This window comes from Apium graveolens, chromosome 4 (genome assembly GCF_009905375.1).
Source record: "Apium graveolens cultivar Ventura chromosome 4, ASM990537v1, whole genome shotgun sequence".
Classification (NCBI taxonomy): domain Eukaryota; kingdom Viridiplantae; phylum Streptophyta; class Magnoliopsida; order Apiales; family Apiaceae; genus Apium; species Apium graveolens.
Window position 1 is genome coordinate 303,686,389 of NC_133650.1, and position 24,111 is coordinate 303,710,499.

Sequence of the window (24,111 nt, forward strand, 5' to 3'; positions counted from 1 at the left end):
AATAAAGCTAGATTGGTTGCTAAGGGTTATTGTCAGCAAGAAGGAATAGGTTTTGATGAAACTTTTGCTCATGTTGCAAGACTTGATGCCATCATAATCTTCTTAGCCTATGTTGCTCATGCCAATTTCAAAGTCTATCAAATGGATATCAAAAGTGCCTTTCTAAATGGAGATTTGGAGGAAGAAGTGTATGTTAGTCAACCTCCTAGTTTTGAAGATCCAAATTTTCCAGAATATGTCTATTATCTTCTGAAAGCACTTTATGGACTGAAGCAAGCACCTAGAGCCCGGTATGACACTTTATCAAAGTTCCTTTTGGAAAATCATTTCACAAGAGGTACTATAGATAAAACTTTATTTTTCAGAAATGTTAATGGCTCTAGTATACTTGTTCAAATTTATGTAGATGATATTATTTTTGGCTCTACAGATGAGAAACTTTGCAAAAAGTTTGCCAAATTGATGGAAAGTAAGTATGAAATGAGCATGATGGGAGAACTAACTTACTTTCTTGGTTTGCAAGTTAAGTAAGTTAGTGATGGAATATTCATTAGTCAAACTAAATATATTTTTGATCTTTTAAAAAAGTTTGATCTAATGAATTGTACATCTGCAAAAACTCTCATGGCCACTGCAACTAAGCTTGAACTAAACACTACTGAAAAGTCTGTAGATATTTCAAGTTATAGAGGCATGGTTGACTCACTTCTGTACTTAACAGCTAGTAGACCAGATATAATGTTTGCTACATGTTTATGTGCTAGATTTCAGGATGATCCTAGAGAATCTCACTTGATAGCTATTAAGAGAATTTTCAGATATCTCAAGGGAACACCAAAACTTGGCATTTGGTACCCTAGAGATTCTGGTTTTAATCTAACTGGTTATTCAGATGCAGATTATGCAGGTTGTAGAATTGATAGAAAGAGCACAACAGGAACCTGTCAATTTCTAGGAAACAAACTTGTGTCCTGGTTCAGTAAAAAGCAAAATTCAGTTTCTACTTCTATAGCTGAAGCTAAATATATTGCTGATGGTAGTTGCTGTGCTCATATTTTATGGATGAAGAATCAATTGCTAGACTATGGTTTGCAAGTTGAAAGGATTCCTATTTTTTGTGATAACACAAGTGCAATTGCCATCACTGAAAATCCAGTGCAACATTCAAGGACAAAGCACATAGACATCAAGTACCATTTCATAAGGGAACATGTGATGAATGGTACTGTGGAATTACATTTTGTTCCAAGTGAGAAGCAACTTGCAGATATCTTTACCAAGCCACTGGATGAATCCACCTTTTCAAGGTTGGTAAGTGAGTTAGGTATGCTTAATTACTCTTAAATTTATCTGAGTTATTTTGCAAGTTGTAATGAAGCCAGAAATTTAGTTAATCTTTTAATCTTGGATGAAATTTTGGCTAAGTCAAAATTTGCATCTCGACGGATAACCCTTATCCGTCGAGTTTAGTCATCCGTCGATATACTACTTGCTAATAAAAGTCAATTATTTTTCTGGAATACTTTATGTCTCGACGGATATCAGTTTATCCTCATCCGTCGAATTGTCTAAATCTCAGCCATTAATTCCCTGAACATTATCCATCGAGTATACTTACAGTTTGTAAGCATTACACGACGGATAATGGGTGGAATTTTTACAGATTTATTTTAAAACGGCTATTTTAGGCAATTTCTATTGGTTAATTTACTTTACTTTATTAATTTTTTTTCCAGTTATTTTTGAGATAGTATAAAAGCTTATTTCATAGCAATTGTTTTCTTTTATCATTCTCAAATTCAACTGCTTTTATTTCATTCTCTCTCAAGCAAATATTCTCCTTCTCTTCAAGCTTTCATTCTCTAACAATGGCTCCTGTAGTAAAGATTATGCCTCAAACTGGGTTCATTTATGAGAAGAATAACTTCACTACTTTGGTCAATAAGGGTTTTCAGCAATCAGAGGACTATCACAAGATAATAGACTTTGTGAAGAATTACAAGCTAAATTATGCCATGCTGGAGTCACCCACAATAGTGATGTAATAAAAGCATGTTTCAAAATTCCTGATAATAATGTGACTTCATCACACAATGACACTGATATTATCAATATGCTTAATTCCATTCACTATGCACTTTCCACTTCTAAAATGAGTGATATTAGGAGAATGGCTCTTAGGAAGGAATGGAGTTTCATGTGTGATGTAGTTACTAAGGTCTTCTCTGGAAAAATCAGTAATTTTGATTCAGTGAATATTTCCATGCTTAACATGCTATACATGGTAGTTACAGATAAATTTTACAACTTCAGTGACCTTATCATGTTTGAGTTAGGATACAAATTAGGAGAGCTAAATAAAAGAGGGAAGAATGTTTATTATGCCAGATTTTTTATGTTATTGGCTAACCACCTCTGTGAAGAAATAGTTCTTGAGAACCCTAACAACAAACTGGATTGTTGGGTTCAAAAGAGGAGGATCATTGCAGATCTGAACAGGGCCAACCATCACAGGGATGTGCCAATGTTCTACTTTCCTGTAATGCAGGCACCTCAGGTAAGTGAGGTAAGTTCATCCATCCCAACAACTATTCCAACCTCCACTATTTCTTTGACTTCAGAAGTAGCTATGACAACTGTGCCAATGACCAAACAGTTGCCTACCAAAGCCTCCAAACCCTCTACAATTTCCAAATCTAAATCAGAGAAAACCCCCTCTAGTATCTCTCAAAAGATACCAGTTGTAAAATCCACAAAAGCAAAAGAGGGGAGTGTGAAGGAGGGAAAGTCAGGTGAGGGAAGGGGTGAACATCAAAGAAACCCCAAGAATAAGGATGGAGAGTTGAGTGAATCCCAGCCTAGCCACACTGCAATTTCCCAACAAACTGCAGTGCTTAAAAAGGATAAAAGCTCACTTCTAGCTACATCCTCCCAAAAGGATGCAATTATTGAACAAAGCTCTCAGCCAAGAGCACATGCCAAAAGGGTTAGGGACACAAGCTCACCCCAAACTTATACAAGAAAGAAGAAATCTAAGACCTTTGGGGATGCACAGGGCACACACACAGTGCAAACTGGTGCTAAAGACACAGTCCCTGCACTCTCTCAAATTCAGTTTGATGTGGCTCCAATAAATGTGGAGTCACAGCCAAAATCTCTAACAATAGAAGCATCAGAAACACCATACTCACCAACAAACCCTCTGGAAGTGGATATGATAAACACTTCAATTCCTGATTCCCCTTCTTTAACTCTGTCGGGGAAGCCAAAATCTAGTGCAAGTGAGTATCATCTTTTAGATAATTTGTTGGCTCACTTGCCAATTCTTTCAGATTCTATTGTGACATCTGTGCCCCAAATATCTTCAATCAACACAGAGTCAACAATAGTTTCTCTTCCCACCTCATTCATTTTTACTCTCTCGATGGATATTGCTCATCCGTCGACTAGTGATTGTATCCCGACGGATAAACCTAACAGCAGTTATCCGTCGGATAGCCTTACCACTCATTCGACGGATATCACTAATCCGTCGAGTATCTCTGCACAACTTCAAACTTCAATTGTTTCAAGTGCAGAAGATTTAGTGGTTGTACAGTTACTCTTAGGACTGAGAGAGGAGAGTGTATTGAGTGAGAGGTTGGGTTGCTCCCAGGCAAAAGGAGAGGAAAAGAGTGAAAATCAGCAATCCATTTATTCAGGATTGGCAAAAGTGAGTGAGAGGAGTCCCACCTTAGTAGGTGAAGGTGAGGGTGTGAGGGTGGGGAGCCAGGGTGAGACCCTGATGCAACAAAAGAGAGATTATGAGAGAAAAGCAGGTACCGAAGCTATAAGGGTGGATCCAGCCATTGCTAGTGAGTCAATGATTGTGGATGATGCTGAAAAGGAAAGACAATTTCAGCAACATTATAAAGCTGTAATTGATAACATTTCCTTGGATGCTGACACTTTTACTCACCCTGTGTTAGCCTATCAACTGTTGGCTGCTCAGGGCAATGTGGAGGCAGAACAGACTTTGAACTTAGTACACACTTCAGAATCTCTTCAGAGAGATAAAGCTGCCGTCAATAGGATGCCTTCTCAAGCTGGTGAGTCATCTGAAGAATTTGAAGTAAATTCTAATGATGATGACTCTGTTTCTTTGGATGGAAGCATGAACTTAGGGGGAGATGAAGGCCCAAGTTTTGTTCCAAATTTACCTGAATGGGCATGGACAAAGGAATCTACACCAGGACAATTTGGTGTATCTTTGGTTAAGCAGTTTCTGGCAATTCAAAAGCCCTTCAGGAAACTTCAGATGCTGGTACCAAGGCTATTCTTCAAGCTCACATAGACTCTCTACATCTCATGAAGATACAACAATTAAGACAGAATCTGAGTGTGGATGAACTCAAGAAGGATATAGCTGACTTGAAGACCTACAATTCTGAGAAGCTGGATTCAGTCATGCCATATGGTACCATGCAGGAATCATTACTGAGACTGAAGAGCGAATCAGATTCTGAAAAGAAGCTGGCCAAGCTGGAAGATAGAGTTCAAGTTATTGAGAATTCAGTGGCCACCCTTCTTCAAAATCAACAGTCTCAGACAAATCTTCTCATGCAACTGGCTAATGCACAAGGCCTAACTCCTCAACCTGGTGATAACAAAAAGGGGGAGAGAGAATCAAGTAAAGGGGAGAAAGGACCAAGTGAGGGGGAGAAACTTCAAGTTCAAATCAGCAAAGTAATTGTACCTTCAATTACTGTCTCCAAGCCACCAGTTGTAGATGGTATAGATCTTATTAAAGCAGCAGCAATAAATTTGAAAGTTGTTGAGAAAGTAAAGTTGAGTTTGATCAACTGGGATAAGATTGATGAAGAGATACAGAAAAAGTTTGAACTTGTCAAGGAGCCAGTTAAGTCAGTCATCCATCACTCTCAAGTCAAGCAAATCAGTGTGAATCAGATAAGCATGAATTATCTGGAAAGAGGACAATCTTCCTGCATCAAGTCTACAAAGGCTGAAATAATTCTTAAACCAAGGGCAAACTATCCAAAATCATCATTGAAGAACCCCTTGGACACTGTGTATGAGACACCCAAGCCTGATGAGAAGAAGCTTCTGTCAAGATCAATTGTCTTCTAAAGATCCAGCTGATTCAGCTTCAAAAAGAAGAATTGCTAAGATATTCAGAAATGGAAAGGAAATTTGTGTGGTAGCTGGACATCCACAATTTGCTCAAGCAAAGAGAGAAGAAAAAGCCAGATTAAAGCAGGAAAAGAAGCAAGCTGCTCTAGATGTAAAGAAGACTAAACAAAAGAAAGAGCAGATTGCTATCTTGGCCAAACTACAGGCTGTGAATTCATCTCAAAAATCCCATATCAACCATCTGAAGCTGCTGAATCAAAGAAGAAAATTGAAGAACAGAAGAAATCTCCAAGAAAGAAAGAATTGGCTAGAAGAACAAAAAGGAAACTGGATATTGTTGACAAAGGATTGGAAGATCAATTTCCTAAGGTACCCACACCAGTTACAACTCAAGCATCAAAGCCCTCTGTGGTATTTGAAGATATAAGGGTGGTGGATCCCTACAGGAATATTCATGGTGAACCTATTGTGCCCAAGGATGAGCCAATAGAGTGGGATAAAATACCAATTCCTGACTTCAGTTTACCAATCCTTAGCAAGCCAAAAAGAACAAAGTCAGGGGCAGTCAAGAAAGTGAAGCTGTCACCTCTCAAATCCAAATCAGTAGTTAAAGTTCAACCCAAAATTGACAGGGGAGACTACTTGTACTTGTGTGACATCAAAGAATTTTCTGATCTAAACCTATATCTGGATGAACTAGATGAAGTGAGGGGAATTGATGCATACAGAAACCTACCTGAAAGGTTAGTGTTCAAGTAGAAAGGAGGAAAGGAGATTGTGTGGCCACTTCACAGGATTCTTCAAGAAAGCCAAGCTGTACTGATTAAAGTGTATTCATCCTTCAAGAAAAACTTTGGGTTCAATGTAACTGCAAGAAGACTAGTATTGAAGAAGATTGAAGAACTAAGGAGTATTAGAGCTAAAGATGCACTCCCAAAGACTCTAATCATCCCATACACAGGGAGAAGAGTGCATCTAAGGCCCTACTGGCTGATGGAGTTCATAGATGACAAATGTGTGAGAAGATTCTTCAGGTTAGAAGACCAGTTGAGTATCTCTAGCAATGAGACTCTCTTGGAAATTCAAGAAAAGCTAGATCTCTCAGAATCTGATGAACTGGAATTCCACAGGCAGCTCCAAAATCAGATTGATGAAAATAACAGGAAGCTTGGAAGAAGATCCAGACCTTCAAGAAACTAGAAAAATCTGCTCAGACTAGAGGAGCATCTTGAAATGACTGTGAGCCAAACTTTGTACATTTTGATTAATTGAAGCTCTTTCAGTATTATCTGCTTATCTTTAAAGCTGTATGATTAGGATGTTTTGTTATCATCAAGTATCTCTTAATTTATGGCTACAATTCCAGTAGACATAAATTGGGGGAGATTGTTGTGCATATGTTGTGTACATGATGATTTCATAAACAAAATATCTAAGTAGATTTTACTTAGTGAAATAATGTAGCACTCGACGGATAAGAATTATAGTCCCGACGGATAACTCATTATAGTCCCGACGGATGTTAACTTATTATCCATCGAGTGAGTAGCTTATGTAATAATAAGTCTGTAGCACAATTCTGTATACATCTTTGTATAGATTCTGTAGTAGCCTATAAGTCATGTTGACTTTAACTAGATATGCAGAATAGGTTGATTAATTGTATATAAATGATGTCTTGTAATATTGCATAAGTGAAATGAAGTCAAGTGCCAAAATAGCTACCGACTAATGATTAACAAAGCCATCGACGGATGATCAAATGACTATCAAAAGATGTTTAATATAGTAGTCGACGGATGATCAACTAAGTCATCAACGGATGTTCAGAAAGTCGACGGATGATCATATATCCAACGGATATTCATAAAGTCCAACGGATGATCATATAAAGAATTCAAACAACAGTTGAACAATGAAAACTGAGCACAACCGTCGAGATGTATACAAATCTACTATGGAAGCCTATTAACTGGGTAAAAGAGGACGAAAAGCAGCAAAGCTTAAGACTGATAGTTTTTATATGTATTTAGTCTTTTTGACTTTGTAATCTTGGTAATATATAAACCAAGAACGTATCAAATAAAATGATATAGCTGAGATACGAAAAACAGAGAAATCTTTGAAAGCAGAATCTTTAGCATTTCCTTGTATTCTCAGTAGTTCGATTTGTAAGCAGCTGTGAGCATTCTTGCACACAGAGTCTTCTCGATATATAATATATATCTCTGGTGGAATTGTTTAAATCCACCAAAAAGTTTTGAAAGACTCTTGTTTTTAATTACTTATATTTTGATTCAATTAAGTTTCTATTCCGCATTGTGTTAATTAAAACACTTATATCTATATTCGAGTTGAACATTTTTATTTCGAAAAAAAGGTTCAAGAATTCCATTCAGCCCCCCTTCTGTAATTCTTGTTATATTATTAAGGGACTAACAACCACCACCACCAAACACTGTTCATATTTTCCGACGAACATTGTTCATCAAATCCACCGATTACTGTTCACGTTTCCGACGAAGAACCACCATCACAGATCTTATTTCCGGCTACGAACCTCAGACTTTGTTACTCCCAAATTCCTCCGTCAACACTCGTTTTGCCATTTGGATTACTAGAATGACTTAATGAGAATAAAATACTCTGTACAGTAAAAAAAATTATTTTTTTATTTATTTAGGAGCCATTTGGCTTATGAGATATTATTTTTATATTCACTTAGAGCATCTTCAATGGTTGACACCTTTGGAGGGATGCCAACTTTGTCACATAATAAAAAATATTATTTTTAATTGTCTCTTTTTTCCACATTAATTTTGGCACTCTTTTTCACAAAACTCTCCAATAGTTGGTAGTCATAGATATCAACTTCACTAAAATTACAAAAAAATGTATAATACAAACAAATTAAAAATATAATAAATTATTCATTATTGTGACCACAAACGAAATTGTCATAATAATTTATTCACCATTAGGATCACAAATGAAGTTGACACGTTATGGGATGCCAATTTTTGGCACCCCAAATTGGCAGCCTATATCACCTCACTTAGCATTCCACAACATCTCAATAATTTTCAATGAAGTGCTAACAAGGTGCCCACATGGCGTTGACAGCACGACACCCCCCATTGGAGTTGTGGTTGATAACCTTTGCATCATAAGTTTTCGATCATGTTAACAGGAAACGAGAATGAGATATTTTTTATCATAAAAAAACCATTTGAGCTGCAATTGATTACCTTTGCATCATAAGTTTTCAATCATGTTAACAGGGAATGAGAGTGAGATATTTTTTATCAAAAAAAAGGAGAACTAGGAAGCTGGATGTAAAAGAAATACGGTAAATGGCAGTAATCATTTTCATTAGTGGGACCAAATTTTTTTGCAATGTGCGCCTTCCAATTTTCTTTTAATATCTAAATGTATATTGTTCAAAGGAATTAAACTTAGGGGTTTTTTTTCACAAATACCCAAGTTTTACAAAAATTTTGTAAAAATACTGTCATTTTTTAAAACAAATTGCAAAAATACTATTTTTCAAAAAAAAATTGCAAAAATACGGAGGTTGCATTTGCAACTATATCTGCAACTGCTAGCAACCATATATGCAACCACAAATTTGAAAAAATCTGTTGAAAATTACATTTAGTTGTAAAATAAGTTGCCCAAGTGGTTGCAAACAGTGTTACAGATTTCGAAAATCGGACTTATTCGGTTGAGACACCGATTTGCGATTTATCGGACGATTTTTAAAAAAAAATCAGATGATTTATCGGCGATTTATCAGAAATCGGTCAAATCGGACAAATATTTTTGACCGATTTTTGAGCGATTTATCGGCGATTTTTGAAAAATCGGCCGATTTCTATAACAGAGGTTGCAAATAGCGAAAAATGAGTGTCCCTGCGGGACCAAAAGTAATATAAAGAACAATTAAAATTTGTAAGTAGTGACATCCAGATTCAAAGACCTTCCACATAATTCCAAATACACCTTCTCAGCATCATCGACCATATCATGTAGGGGAGAGTATGGGTCGGTTCGGCTCGGCTCGGTTTCCGGATAAAACCAGAACCGTAACCATATATCTTCGGTTTTTAAAATTGAAAATGGTAACCGTCGGTTCAGATTCGGTTTCAGTTCAAAAATCTCTGGTTCGGTTATAATCGGTTCGGTTTCGGTTATAAAATCGGATGAAATTAAAATTAGAAAATGAAAATACAATTATAAATAGAAAAATATATTTAATTCAAAATTTATTTCAACATTTTTAGTTTTACACAATGTACCAAATTTACACAGACTTGGTTGAGAGATAAGAAACATGAACTCCAAATATATTAGCAAATGTAGTAGTAATACTAATAGTTCAACACAATATAATTTTTTTACAAAAAAAGTGACAAACAAGGCCTCCGGATTGACATTTCAATGCATTTATGCTTGGTTAACAGGGAAAACTAATATATCCAGGTAAACAAAACAAAGTTCTAGTTTTAGATCTTAGGCCAAATGAATTAATTCTGGTTCGAATGATAAAATCTTAGATATTTAAAATTGTTTAAGAATTCATAAAATTTATATAAATTATATATAAATAATATATTTATTTAATTATTTAAATATTCGGTTCGGTTCGGTTTTTTCAGTTCGGTTTTAACCAATAACCGGAACCATGGAGTCGGTTCGGTTTTCAATTTTTCAGATTCGGCTCAGTTTTTTCCGGATCGGTTTTTACCGATTTTTAGCGGTTTCAGTTCGGTTTCGGTTTTTTGCTCAGCCCTAATGTCATGTTCAAAATATCTCAGAATTATATTATTATTATTGGACACAGTCATGAAGGGAAGGACGGGAACCAACGAGAGCAGAAGTGGAGTATATTTGCAAATAAATATCCAAAAGTTAGTATATTTTTCAAATTCCCTTAAACTTATTATTTTGGAAAATCCGATATATTCAGATTTATATATCTAAAAAGGCAGTACTAAATAAAAGAGTAATGGAAAATTTTTAAAAAACATTAAGGCCCGTTGACTAATCTAACTAGATTTCAAGCCTGCACAAATTTTCACCTACACCTAAATTGTATTATAAATAAATTTTCTTTACATTATGGATATTAAATCTATATTAATCATACACAAGCATAGAGCATGCAATTCATGTCGTTCGTATACTTTCGTATCGTGTACTTTCGTGTTTCGTGTAGTGAAGGGTTACATATCTGACTCATTTATCATTCGTGTACTTAAGGGTAAACACATATCCGTAACTCATCGTTTCGTGTACATTTCTTGTATAAAATAAATAAATAAATAAATAAATATATAAAATATTACATAGTTGGATATAATTTTACATATATAATTTTACATATATATTAAAAATATATATTTACATATAATGGTATATTTTTGGATATATTTTTATAAATATACATGAATTTTATGTATATATACATATAATATTAGAGTAATATGTATATTTATATAAATGAATATATAAATATTAAAAAAATTATTAATAAATTTATTATTTCGTATACTTTAGTGTCGTTTCGTGTATTCAAGGGTAAACACATATCCGTACCCGTTTAGATTTCGTGTTCTTTCGTGTTGTGTACTTTCGTGTTCGTGTACCAAAAAGTTGAACACATATTCATTTATATCGTATCGCTCTCATATCGTTTTATCGTGTCATATACTAAATTGTCAGCTCTACACAAATATATGCTCATGCAAATATTTCTTACCACTCACTGAAATGTTTTTAGGTATAAAATACACAAAAAAGCCCAGGCCCATTAAGTAGCACTAACCATTTGGGCCGACCCAAAAAACCCTAAACTCTGGTTTTCTAGGGTTTTATAAAAGCTCATGAGTCGCCTCACAATACTAGCCCTTGCACAAACACTACGAGGCTCAGCTCTCACCGGAAATTCACCGCCGCCGTCACATCCCTCAGGTATCTATTACATATATACACTTATAGCTTAACAAATTGTATCTATTTGTTTTAAATAGCTTGATTTTATTTACATTTATTCATTGTTTATTTGAAATGCGTATGTAATTTGTGTTGAAGAGATAAGAGGTTGTTGTGTATCGAATTGAAGCTTATGAGTGATTTCAATTGTTTTGTATGTATATTGTGTGTATGTCATTTTTTTATCGTGTTGTTATTGTTTTGATATATTTGGTTAACTGATTCGGAACTTTGATTTGTTTCGTGTCGATTATTTTACGGAAAGTGTAGATTTAGGCTTATGAATTGTTAAAATGTATTATATAGTGGTGAGATTTTGGTTATTTAGTTTCGGAATGTTAATTTGTTTAGTGTCGATGTTTTTACGGAGAGTGTAGAATTAGGCTTATGAATAGTTAAAATGTATTCTATAGTCGTGAGATGTTAGTTTTATTTTGTTGTTTTGATGGAAAATGTGGATTTAGGATTAAGAAGGTGAATGAGATGTATCGTGTATGGTTATTAGATGTTGATTTGTTGTTTGTTGTATTTAGGTGTCGATGAATTTGTTATAGAATTTGGTTGTGTTGTGTAGTTGAAGGAGTTTAAGTTTAAGTTATTAATGTTTTTATCTTGTAGGTAAGAGATGAAGCATAACAATGTTATTCCCAATGGTCACTTTAAGAAGCACTGGCAGAACTATATCAAGACCTGGTTTAACCAGCCTGCTCGCAAGACCAGGAGAAGAAATGGTAAACTACTCGCTTCTGTTGAATACATTTTGAGGATTGTGATCTTATTGTTTTGTAGTTTGTAAGCTTGTGATGAAAATGTGAGTAACTTAAACAATTATAGTTGGGTTTTGAGGTTGTATTTTTTAATTGATAAATGCAGCTAGGCAAAAGAAGGCAGTGAAGACCTTTCCTCGTCCTACAGCTGGTCCACTTCGTCCTATTGTTCACGGGCAGACACTTAAGTATAACATGAAAGTTAGGGCTGGCAGGGGCTTCTCTCTTGAGGAGCTTAAGGTGTGCCAACTATTAACTTTCTTAGTATTTGAACTTCTCCCCATTGTTGTTTTTTCTTTGCTTTACTTTAAAACAACCTTATTCTTTACCTTTATATTTCTTTATGGAGTAAATTAGGCTTTTTTGTTTTCTTTTATGTGGCTTTAGGCAACTTTTAGCTAGTCAAAACTTAGTTTAATGCTATAATATGCAATAAAGATACTGATCTGGTGTTGATATATTAAAATTTGTACCCGAGCTTGCTACCCATGAATAAGAAGTTATTCTATATAGACTACTTGCACTGCTACTATATGTTAACTGTAGAGAACTCCTGTTGTAATTCATTATGCTTGCATGTGCTTGCAAACCTATGTATTTCCAATATTAGTGGTCTAGTCATTTAGTATTCAGGCTACGTAACCTATTTTTTTTAGACTAGCTGCCCAATACTGGGATGAACGAAAGTATGATAATTTTCCGTGTGGCTCTCTAGCAGGCTATTGTATCATTCATGTTGAAACAAGTATGTTTTAAATGATAGTAATTTTTCTGGAATCCCCAAGTACATTCTGTTTATCAGATGTTAGTTGTGTTATGATGCAATAATCTATATTAATACCCTTGATATATGCGGCTTCTCTATTTCTCTGTAACCAAGTATTTGTTTTACTACAGGCTGCAGCTATCCCAAAGAAACTTGCCCCAACCATTGGCATTGCCGTTGATCATCGCCGTCGCAATCGATCTCTGGAAGGTCTCCAGACTAATGTGCAAAGGCTTAAGACTTACAAAGCTAAGCTTGTTGTCTTCCCAAGGCGTGCTCGCAAAGTCAAGGTATTGTTGATGATCTCAATTCAACAAGTATTACAAATAAATGAATGTTGACTGTTCTTTTGCAAATTATCTGAACAAATTTTCTGTTTTAGGGTGGTGATTCTGCCCCTGAAGAGTTGGCAAATGCAACTCAAGTACAAGGCGATTACATGCCTATTGTTCGTGAAAAGCCAACTGTCGAGCTTGTTAAGGTTACAGCTGAAATGAAATCATTCAATGCCTATTCCAAGCTTCGGGCAGAAAGGACACACGAGCGTCATCTTGGTGCTAGGTTGAAGAGAGCTGCCGAAGCCGAGAAGGAAGAAAAGAAGTAGAGTGTTCTGCTATTCTAGTCACTTGTGTCATTCCTCAGTGGATTTGTCATCCCCTATTTTGAATTTGAATATGCTATTAGAACATAATTTTACATCATCAGTAATGAAGTTTGTGAGGATTTGTTTTTTCATGCAATTAAAGATTTTTATTGCTAGAATGATAATTTTCGTTGTCGATATTTAGCTACAGTTTCTGTACTAGTTTGCGACTTGTCTTGCTACTAATTTTAAAATTTGTTTTTTGCCATACTGTCAAAATAGCAGAGTAGAAAAACATGGGACTTTTTTCTGTGTTAACATTCCTACATTGCTTGTATTATTTCTAATATCATAAGAAATCGTTAAATTATGATTTATAGAAAGTTTTCTGAACATTTTATTTATTTCCTAAATTTAAAATCATACTTATTTACTATGTGATTTTAATAAAGCTAGTTTGATAGTCAAGGCTTTAATAAGATAAAATCACAAGTTTAGCATGAGAGTTGTGTTAACTCTGTGATGTGTAAAAGATTTCTGGTTTCTACGTCCACTGTCAACCATAATATTACCCAAATTTCCAGGAGGATTTAGTCCCATTCTGATCCCTGTTCTTCTCTCTTTTGTACATGTAACATACATATCTCTCTGTGTTCAGAACATTATATTATTACATAGTAGCTTAACAGAAAAATGTCAGGTAATATTGGATCATTTAGTTTTGCAAGAACGCCTCGAGAAAAATTGCTTGTATCAAGAAAGAACTATTCTGAATTAGGGTATGTGGAAGATGACTGTGATGAAGATGAAAGTTCTTGGTCAAGGTTTCAGAAAAAATTCGTTAAATTTAAATTCGATGTTGAAGGTTGCCTCTCTAAAGCATATAAAATGGGTCGATCCGATCCTAGGAAAGTTGTTTTTGCAGCTAAAATGGGATTGGCTCTGGTGATTGTATCACTTCTAATATTCTTTAGAGAGCCATTGTCTTATATTGGGCAACAGTCAATCTGGGCAATCCTTACTGTCGTCGTCGTGTTTGAGTTTAGTATAGGTATAGAAATATTCGTGTTAAATTCTATTGTTATCTTTGTCTCCTCTGGATTCACTTGATTTGTTTGTGTCTGTAGGAGCTACACTTAGTAAGGGATTTAATCGTGCTGTGGGAACGCTTTTAGCTGGAGCATTGGCTCTCTGTAATGCGCAGCTATCTCAGATGGCTGGAAAGTTTCAAGAAGTTGTGATTGTAACTAGCATATTCATTGCAGGTCTGGCTTTCTTCTAGTACAATACAGTGTTTGTTTTAAAGGCGTAAGATTAGGATAGAGCTACCTGCTCTAGCTTTAGAGCATCCACAGCGCTCATGGTCACTTTCTTATTTTTTTAGACCCCACCCACATTCCATCTAAGGAAAAGTGGGATTAGAAAACAAACTGGCCAAATCGCTACAGTCATGCGACCATTTCACAGTTCTCGATATTTTTCATTATACTAAACTTAAGTTGTGTAGATTTTGATAACATAAAATTTTAACGTTGCTTTGTCAAACTTTAACATTTAAGTAAATAAAATACTAAAGTGGGACAGAACCTCCAAACTGGGACTGCCCACTTTGTTTGAGTTTGCTCCAACGGTTGAGAGTCTCTTTTTTTCATTTGGAAACCATTTCACGTGGCCCTATGCATGAATTGGGTCCGCGCCGTGGATGCTCTTATCCAATGGCCTATTCAACAAGATCCTTTAGATAACCCCGTTCACTATTTTCATCACATTACAGTACATTTGCGAGACTACTGGGATTACTAAACCTTCATGAAATGAACTTTACAAGTCGATAACATAAAATTATAAAGTAACTTGAAAGAATAGAGTTTGAGACTACATAGCCCCTTGTAGTGTGAAAAAAGTGCAGGTGATCGTATCCTAAGCTAAATCATTTCAAACAAACATATCAACAAAATAGCCAAAAGTAATCAAATTCGAATCACAATGTCCTTTTGAATAACCGTGTCTTTTGCATGTTGGTTTTTCAGGTTTCTCTGCAAGCTATTTGAAACAGCATCCTGCAATGAAGCAATATGAATATGGATTTCGTTGTTTCTTGTTGACGTATTGCATTGTTCTGGTATCCGGGATGTCACATTTTGTTAAAACAGCGTTTTCAAGATTGTTGTTAATTTCCGTTGGAGCAGGTGTCTGTATGCTAGTAAATATATGCATTTACCCCATTTGGTCAGGCGAGGATTTGCACAAACTGGTTGTGAAAAACTTTAGAGGAGTTGCCCACTCCTTGGAAGGTCAGAATCCTTTCTATTCTAGATTTCCTTAGCATGTACTCAAATACTTAGCATGTACTCAAATACTCTTTTCTACAGGCTGCGTTAGTAAGTACCTGGAATGTGTCGAATATGAAAGAATTCCTTCAAAAATTCTTGTATATCAAGCTTCTGATGATCCATTGTACAGCGGATATAGAACTGCTGTACAGTCTACTAGCCAAGAGGAAACTTTGGTATACTCCATGCTTCATTGTATAGCTTGAATCCTAGACCTGACTAAGGAATGATATGACCGTGTAAGATTTATTTCATCGCTTCTGCAGTTAGGTTTTGCTGAATGGGAACCTCCTCATGGCCGTTACAAAATATTTAACTATCCTTGGAGTACTTATGTCAAAGTTAGCGGTGCATTAAGGCATTGCGCGTTTACTATCATGGCTATGCATGGATGTATACTTGGCGAGATCCAGGTAAACTAACTTATCAGTAACTCCCAAATAATATCTAAGTTTCTAAGTCTGTTCTTGATTAAACTTTGCTGCAATAATTTCTTGTGTAAACAATCAATCTTTCAAAATTTCATGCCCTTCTAATATACGAGTGATTTGCATAGAATTATTGCTGGGATTGAACTTGTACCAGTTGTTATTCTTGCTCTTCATCTCCGTTATGAACTCCTGGCAACTAAGAGCAACATCATTGACATTGTTATACAACCACTCTTCTACTGGCTTTAGCAAGTACAGGCACAGATGCTCCATTCTGATTATAAATTTATAATTTAACACTTATAGGCAACAGCTGAGTTGCGCCAGGTTTTTAGCAGCGAGATTCAGAAAGTTGGCACAGCAGGTGCAAAAGTTTTACTTGAGGTTGGAGCGAAGGTTGAAAGGATGGAAAAATTAAGCCCAGGAGATTTGCTGGCAGAAGTGCACGATGCTGCTGAAGAGTTGCAACTGGCAATTGACAAAAAATCATACCTTCTAATTAATGCTGACAGTTGGGCAAGTACCAGAATGCCACAGGAATCTGAGGACCCTAACAATATACAAGAATTGAAGGATTCTGAAAACAAGAATTTGCTTATACGCTCCCTCAGTCAAGTAGCGGGTCATTTAAGATCAATGCACACACCAAGGAACCCAAACAACATGAGCCAAGCTCTTTCTTTTGGACTAGGTTCATCTGAAGATATGTCCAGGCAGCAACAATGGCCTTCACGGCTATCTATGCTTGGAGACACCGTTCTTAATGAACGTGAGGTACATACATATGAAAGTGCAAGCGCACTTTCATTAGCTACCTTTACCTCATTGTTGATGGAGTTTGTTGCAAGGCTTCAAAACCTAGTTATTTCATTCGAGGAGCTCAGCGAGAAGGCAAAATTTACAGATCCTTCATTAAACACAGATGTATTTGTTGAGTAGGTCACTGGAGCAGGCAACAGGATTCATGCTCTTTCTTAATCATCACTCAACTCTGCGTGATCCTTCTGGCCAAGTTGCATAAAAAAGATGGCTACACTGGATTTAAATTGGTTCAATGGTTCATCTTGTGCTTGGAGTTTCACAACGGAACCAATTACATTTCCAGCACACATGGTTTCAATGGTTGTAATCATCAGCTTGCCTGATTCTTCTGGTCTGTCGAGAGCACGGATGCTGTGGAAAGGGAGAAGAGGCAGGATGAAGTAAATAAGTTACAAATACAGATTTCTGTTTGTTGTGGAAATGTTTGTGATAAATCTTTCTCTTTCCAATGGCGTAGGATACTAAGACATTTAAAGGATTGCTTTATAAACACTCAGAGTACAGATTTTTAGTGTAACTTAAAAACTTATCCCTCTTATGTTAATTTCACTTTACCTTCTCCATATGCATGTTATGTTATTCAACTGCAGTGACTAAAGAATGTCCAGTGGCAGATTGATTGCTAACTTCGATACATTTATGTACCTGAAAACACCTGCGATCTATGTTATACGGTCTCGGCTAGAAGTATCTCTCAGGAATGAGCGTCCAAGTCTGAATAATGTTTGATTTGTATTTTGCATAACCTAAAAGATTATGAATGAACAATTTCCTATCTAAATTTGTATGAAAATTTAGAGATAGCATTCTTCAGATTTCATAGTATTTTATACTACACTTTAAAAATCTGAGCATTGCTGTCTACTCATACCATGCAATGCATCCAAATTAGTTAGTTACCATTTTTTTTGATAATTTGTTTTCAGCTGTGTAATCCAAGTCGCCTTCTTGTAATGTAATCGTATTCTTTATAATGAAACAGTACAGAAAAGGGAATCTATATATGTAATTGTTACCGGAGTGCATTCAATCAGTAATCAATAAAGAAGGGGGTTGATTTAGGAGAAATCAAAATCAGGAAACAGTCTTTGATATCAACAAGAAAAGTACAAGACATACAGGTCAAAATGAAAACAGATGGGTCACATTTAATCTAAAACTTGAGGAGCTTACCTTGAACTTCAAGAACAAGCAACTGAGAGGAGCTCTACCAACTTCAAAGAAATATATAATTTACCCTATACTCTAAGAATAACCCTTCAACCCTTCCGCAAACAAGGCTACAAACTTTATGAAGGAAAAAGGAGATCAGGGTCTCAGGAATGCTTGCTGTTTCCTTGAAAACTATCAAGGGCGAAATCAAGCCAGTTACTGCTTCACTGAGGACAAGATGCGATGAAACAGATGATACCAGCCATTTTCAATTTACTGTTCTAGCAGTCTCACATCGATACTAATACAATATATAAGTAACTTGAATGTCCCAGACCAAACAATCAAAATATATTTCAGGAGTACAAATAACATGAAACTGAAAACAAATCAGCAACATATTTGAGACTGGCAAAACTTCTTTACCAGGAAGCAAAGCGCAAGAACTGCATGAAGGAAGATAACACAGTTTATGATTAAGAAAAAGAACCTCAGCAAATATATGCAAGGAGTGATCACCAATACATTTGAGGATACTCTATAAAGAAAGAATACAAAAATGCCTCATACTATTGCTACCCTTTCTCAACTTCATTAACAAAAGTTACGATATTTTACTGATTGACAAAACCACATAGATGCTAAAACTCCTATAGCCAGTAACAACACGAGCAAATATTACATGCTACCTCCCAACAAAAGTATATATGTCATGGTATACTATAGTAGAACTTTTTGTTCTCTCATTTTCCTAAACACTCTTTTTTCCATCTTGCATCTATGCAATTCAGGAAATATATTCTTAAATCAGCGGTCACTTCTCTTCAAATTCAACATCAATGATCTCCGGTTTCGAGCTTGAGGAACTTGATTTGCCCCCTTTCGGCTGCCACACAGTGTTACGACAGCCTAAACAGCGGACTACTCGGGCTTTGAGTCCCACAAACGGCCTCTGGCAGGCAGGACAAGACCCCTATGATAAAATTGACAAAACCAATCAGTACAGAGCTATATATATATATATCTGGAAAATATCTATATTAATCACATTTAAACTGACTAGGATACTTTAACATCTATATTAATCACATTTAAACATGAGGAATAATTCTAAAAAGCATATATGAACCATCTAACAGTGAAAAAGAATAAGCTTGCTACTAAACCAAACCCAGAAAGGTAGTTCCCATTATACCCTCGATTGTGCAGCAGATGATAAAATTTTCAAATGTGAAAAAAATCTTGTAGAACTTTTTTCAAACTATAAGATGAAATTTCAAATCTGGCATTTTCTTGGTTCTACTCTTTTTCGCTAGCTGACTGAATCTTGTGTGCTGAGCTATATCGCACTTTCGTTTTGGGTTCGGGTAAACAAGGACCCAAGCCGGTTGGTTCGTGTATATTATTTCAACCCGTTTTGAGTTCGGTCCGGGTTAAAAATAGGAAACGGGCACAGCCAACCCAACATGAACCCAACCTATTACCTGAAACTGCCACCCGCACTCAAATGAATTCAAGAACAAGTGATTATCTTTTTAGGAAAATTTGAAATAGTGTAGTGCAGCTCAATTTAACATAAATCTTTCTTTCTAACTTGGACCCCGTCACAATCTAGCATACTGCTCACAGAGAATCAAATCTTTCGACTTAAAACTAGAAAGTAGTCTATTCATTTCAATACGCCTCTACACTTTTGAAGGAAGACAATCAATGAAAAGTGGCAAACTTTTGGAGAAGTATAATTTGACTCAGTGTTGCATGGTTCGTGGGTCGGCCTATGGATCCGTGAACTGGTTCGTTCGCACCGGAACATGGGTCAACTTCAATCCAGATCACCATAGTTCACGCACCAGTTCGCCATCTTCGGCGAACCCCGCCTGATCTATTCCGGGTACTGTAAATAAACGAAAAAGGACGATAAGGGATGATGGGTTGTATATATAGGGTATATATCGATGACGACCTGGTGCTGCTTTTTGGGATAAGATGGACTACAGCTGTCTTATACAAATTTATTGTTATATATGTATTTTGTCCTCTGTTTGACTATCTCACTAAGTTGTCTTTATCATAATATAAATTGATTAATTATACTTATATTATTACTTGAAAAGAAAAATATTGTCTTTCCTATAACTAGTATAAAAATAAATTAAATTACATAAATAAAAAAGGATCCTTATATCGACCCGACCCAATTCACAATTTATCGTACCGATCCAAACAAACTAAAGTTTCACGTGACTATTGACCTGTTGTCTAAAGCAAACTGGTAAAATTCTACATGATAGATATTAGTAGTTTCTGGAAAAAATCAAATATTAGAGGCAAATAATACTAATGACACAACTGTTTTTAAGTCATCATGTTGTAATAATAATCTGATTTTATGTGACATGCGTATGAAATAGGATCAATATCATGCAATGATAAGATCAGTCTACTGCCCCAATAATAGCCATATGCAAGCACTTTATTATCAATTATCGCAATAGTAATCGTACAATAAATTTTAACATCAACTGCAACCAGATTTTACCTTCACAATGAAAAAATTACCAAAAGCCGCCATGAGGATAGGACTAACAACAGGTACGAACCATACGAAGATAACTATACACCGAATTAACCATCCAGATAGAAAGAACCACAAGAAGAAGATCATCTACATGTACCAACATAAACTAATTAGGCATAATGGCATACATTAGTTTTCATATAGTTGTGTACCTACAGTAAGAGGATGCTTAACAGAAAAAGCAACGGGGCTACTGTTTCTTATATTCGATAACTAACAAAACACCTGATGTATCATACTAACAATAACATTCCCTGTATTTAAGATTTTAAATTTGTGAAGGAACATCTAGAAAAGTATCCCACTCTCCTTATATCTATAGAAGTGGGAGTGCGTATTAGTATTAAAGATTCTATATTTTCCACAATACAACCATAAAATAAAGGGATAAACTGACAGTGACATCATAGTTGGTAAGCTGTAATCTTAATTTTTATTGTATTCATCAGACAGGAAGATAAACTTTGTATTTGTACAGCATTAAAGCCATGACAAAATTTAGCCCAACAAGGTAATTTACTTGAATGTTATACTACACATTTGATGGACCAACTAATGAGAAGTCACCGACATTCTGTTGCCAGAACAATTTAGAAATTTAAATAGTTGCATCTAAAAACAGTTAACAGGGGTGTTCGGTTGTCTTATTTACAAGATGAAAATTTATAAATTAAAAATATAAATTTTTTGCATGTTTAATAATACTAAAATGCTAAGGAAAAGAATATGCACTACACAAATTTATGGAGACTAGCCGGATCATTACTATTGTTGGTATCATTCCTTGTTTTTTCTGTATCTTCATAAATATATATAACAAGAGATAAGCTGTTTAACATTTTTCCACGATTCAAAAATAGACGACAATACATACCATGATTGTTTGTCCCAGAGTTGAATTGAAAAAGTCAGTAATCCGCTCCCTGTACTGCAACAATAACGAACAAATATGAATATCTATCTAATACGTCACCATAACCAATCACTTGCTTAAATAAGCATGAAATCAAACACAACACTAATCGACAACTCCCACCATTGGTTATCATATACATAATTATAACCAATCATTTCACATAACGTAACCTAAAATCAAACACACTCAAATTTATAGATACATATGTCAGCTGATCTTATCAATACACAATATATTTCAATAAGAAACCTAGAATCATTTCACATATATATACACGTCTATCAATCAAATCTATCAATACCCAATCATTTCACAAAACTTAACCTAAAATACACGCAACATTAATTAAACTGAATCGCACTGATAACTCACACCGAAGGCCAATTTCTACTTAAATCAATTCATGTATAAATACACTTATTAACACGAAATAATTTCTCATAAATTAACCTAAAATCAAACACAACATTACTCAAACCTAACCGATAAGTGATAACTGAAACCGAAGGCCAATATCTACTAAAGTCATTTCACATATAAACACACTAATTTCAAATAAACTTATCAATACACAATCATTTCATGCAAATTCACCTAAAATCAAACACAACATAAACTGAACCGAACAGAACCAATAGCTCTCCAGTTTCTACTAAAATCATTTCACAGATATAAATACAATAATTTTCAAATTCACTTATCAATGCACAATCATTTCGCGCAAATTCAGCTATATTCAAACACAGCATTAATTGAACCGAACCGATAGCTCTCCAATTTCAGCTAAAATTATTTCACATATAAATACAGTTATATCAATTAAACCAATCAAAACACAATCATTTCATATAAACTAATCAAACACTTAAACATTAATCGAACCGAAAAAACTCTCACCAAAGGAAAGTAAATATTAAAATCAAAGCAAAAGATCCTCCACTTCTCCGAAATCCTCAAATCACGATCAATCTCCTTAGCGCGATACTTCGCCGACTCAGCCACGTCACCAAACCGCCGCGAAACATTGAATTTCCGGTCGATTTTCTCGGAAATTTTCTGAGTTTCGTAAACGAACTGTTCGAAGCCTTCGTTCGCAGTTCGCCAGAAGTCACGCCAGAGCTGGCCGGAGTGGAAACGGCTGGAGAAGTCGTCGAAGTTGCTGCGGCGAGACGCGTGGAGAGAAGTGGAGTGGCGCGTGGAGAGAAGATGAGAGTGGTGGAAATGGAGGTGTTGTGACCTGGAAGGGAGAGAGGTGCGCCATGGAAGGCTTGTCGCCATGGATATTTTGTGAGGTGCTTGTGTGTAGAGGTTTGGGGAAGTTTCACGTACTTTATGTTCGGTGCTCGGGTGTATGTGTTAATTTTTTATGTTTTTGTTTCGTAAAATATTTGAATTTTGATTTTTTTTCATGAATAAGTTATTATTTCACCATAAAGTATTTGAAATGAGATTTATCCGTATTTTAAAATAGGTACTATAGAATATTTTAATTAAATTTCGTACTAATTATGTACTTAGGTAACGTAAAAAAATATAAAATATATTTGTATATAAATGTATGTTGGATATTTTCATAAGATGATGATTGTGAATGTGTCGATTTTCATAAATATTGCGAGTAGTTGAATATATATATACTATCATCAACTATAGTTTTCGAGATTGGATGTTCTTTTTTATCCATAATGGTTTTAGATTTATACTGGGAAAAAAATAAGAATAGTGTTTATCATTAATTGCCCAACAATCAGATAATTTCTCCAAATTCAAGGATCAGGCTTTTATGAAGAGTTAGTTTCTAGGGTTTAAAATTTTTATCGACTCTGTTTTGGTGAGGAGGATCATCGATGATCGTTCTAGGTATTGTATAAATTTTTATTTATTCTATTTATATATTTTGTTATATTTGATTAGTCTCAGATACATTAATATTTTTGTACTCGGTCGATTCATTTGTGCGAGAAAGACCTTCAACGATCGTTCATGGATAAGTTTTGTGTGAAAAAAATATTGAGTTCAGATTTTTCACATATACACATGTATTTTATTTATAAGTCGAAGATATTAACAAGAATAACCTATTTATTTTTTGAAATACATATTAACCTTAATACAGGAAGTATGTTTGATTTGATTTGGTTAAATCAGAATCCATAACCTGGACGAAGGAATGGAGGTAGCGTCGACATATATTTGAGTGTGATGCGAAAGTATTGCTAGATGCTGTTAATGGAGATCGGTGAAATACATATTTTTATATCAATGGAGATCGAGGAAATACATATTTTTATATGATTGCAGAAGATTGTAAGCAAATTTGATGAAGTGGTAGTATGTCATGTTTATAGACATGCGAATAGCGTGGCTCACAATTTAGTACAAACAATATATTTTATATCAGGTGTTACGGAGTGGACTGTTTCTGTTCCGAATTTTATTAGTTATATGATTGATTCTAAAATTTTTTAATGCAAGTGCGTTTTTGTCAAAATAAACAAAATAAATATGTATTGTTAAGCGGCATTTTTCTTCTTTTTTTTGACAAATATGGCTTATATTTGTCAAAAAAAAAAGAAGAAAAAAAAGGAGAAGTTTTAAAGAAGGAATTGTCCAGTGAAGAAATATTTTTTAGGCCCAGT

The 24,111-nt window shown here is 35.1% G+C and overlaps 3 protein-coding genes across 5 annotated transcripts; 2 read left to right on the forward strand and 1 right to left on the reverse strand.

Moving 5' to 3' along the window:
• The first annotated feature begins 10,952 nt into the window (after positions 1-10,952).
• Positions 10,953-13,438, forward strand: LOC141721481 (large ribosomal subunit protein eL13z). Its single transcript, XM_074524423.1, has 5 exons — positions 10,953-11,103; positions 11,743-11,855; positions 11,998-12,131; positions 12,789-12,947; positions 13,040-13,438. The coding sequence occupies exons 2-5, from the start codon at positions 11,750-11,752 to the stop codon at positions 13,259-13,261; spliced, it is 621 nt and encodes a 206-aa protein (XP_074380524.1). The 5' UTR covers positions 10,953-11,103; positions 11,743-11,749; the 3' UTR covers positions 13,262-13,438.
• Positions 13,439-13,854: 416 nt separating this feature from the next.
• Positions 13,855-17,370, forward strand: LOC141717282 (aluminum-activated malate transporter 4-like). The gene is made up of 6 exons (XM_074519370.1): positions 13,855-14,291; positions 14,368-14,505; positions 15,271-15,534; positions 15,613-15,749; positions 15,840-15,986; positions 16,311-17,370. The coding sequence occupies exons 1-6, from the start codon at positions 13,934-13,936 to the stop codon at positions 16,941-16,943; spliced, it is 1,677 nt and encodes a 558-aa protein (XP_074375471.1). The 5' UTR covers positions 13,855-13,933; the 3' UTR covers positions 16,944-17,370.
• A 1,055-nt stretch (positions 17,371-18,425) lies between these two features.
• Positions 18,426-22,824, reverse strand: LOC141721482 (uncharacterized). Of its 3 annotated transcripts, XR_012574741.1 has the most exons (5): positions 22,370-22,824; positions 21,431-21,484; positions 20,518-20,643; positions 19,705-19,872; positions 18,426-18,951 (listed from the first exon to the last, which is right to left on the reverse strand). XR_012574741.1 is itself a non-coding variant. In XM_074524424.1 (4 exons), exons 1-4 carry the CDS (start codon positions 22,748-22,750, stop codon positions 18,793-18,795), a joined length of 720 nt encoding a protein of 239 aa, XP_074380525.1. In that variant the 5' UTR covers positions 22,751-22,822; the 3' UTR covers positions 18,426-18,792. The 3 variants fall into 3 exon arrangements, 2 of the variants coding, with proteins under 2 accessions (XP_074380525.1, XP_074380526.1); XM_074524424.1 differs by lacking the exon at positions 19,705-19,872 and having other exon boundaries at positions 22,370-22,822; XM_074524425.1 differs by lacking the exons at positions 19,705-19,872; positions 20,518-20,643.
• Between the last annotated feature and the right edge of the window lie 1,287 nt (positions 22,825-24,111).

Bases quoted from the DNA above. Each gene is read 5' to 3' on its own strand.
- LOC141721481 (XM_074524423.1), top strand. From the start codon at position 11,750: ATGAAGCATAACAATGTTATTCCCAATGGTCACTTTAAGAAGCACTGG. The intron at 11,856-11,997 runs GTAAACTACTCG...TGATAAATGCAG, and splicing joins CAAGACCAGGAGAAGAAATG to CTAGGCAAAAGAAGGCAGTG. The intron at 12,948-13,039 runs GTATTGTTGATG...TTTCTGTTTTAG, and splicing joins GGCGTGCTCGCAAAGTCAAG to GGTGGTGATTCTGCCCCTGA.
- LOC141721482 (XM_074524424.1), bottom strand. From the start codon at position 22,750: ATGGCGACAAGCCTTCCATGGCGCACCTCTCTCCCTTCCAGGTCACAA. The intron at 20,644-21,430 runs GTATGTATTGTC...TGGTACATGTAG, and splicing joins CTCTGGGACAAACAATCATG to ATGATCTTCTTCTTGTGGTT. The intron at 18,952-20,517 runs GTAAAATCTGGT...ATTTTATCATAG, and splicing joins GTAATTTTTTCATTGTGAAG to GGGTCTTGTCCTGCCTGCCA.
- LOC141717282 (XM_074519370.1), top strand. From the start codon at position 13,934: ATGTCAGGTAATATTGGATCATTTAGTTTTGCAAGAACGCCTCGAGAA. The intron at 14,292-14,367 runs GTATAGAAATAT...TTGTGTCTGTAG, and splicing joins CGTGTTTGAGTTTAGTATAG to GAGCTACACTTAGTAAGGGA. The intron at 14,506-15,270 runs GTCTGGCTTTCT...TTGGTTTTTCAG, and splicing joins AACTAGCATATTCATTGCAG to GTTTCTCTGCAAGCTATTTG.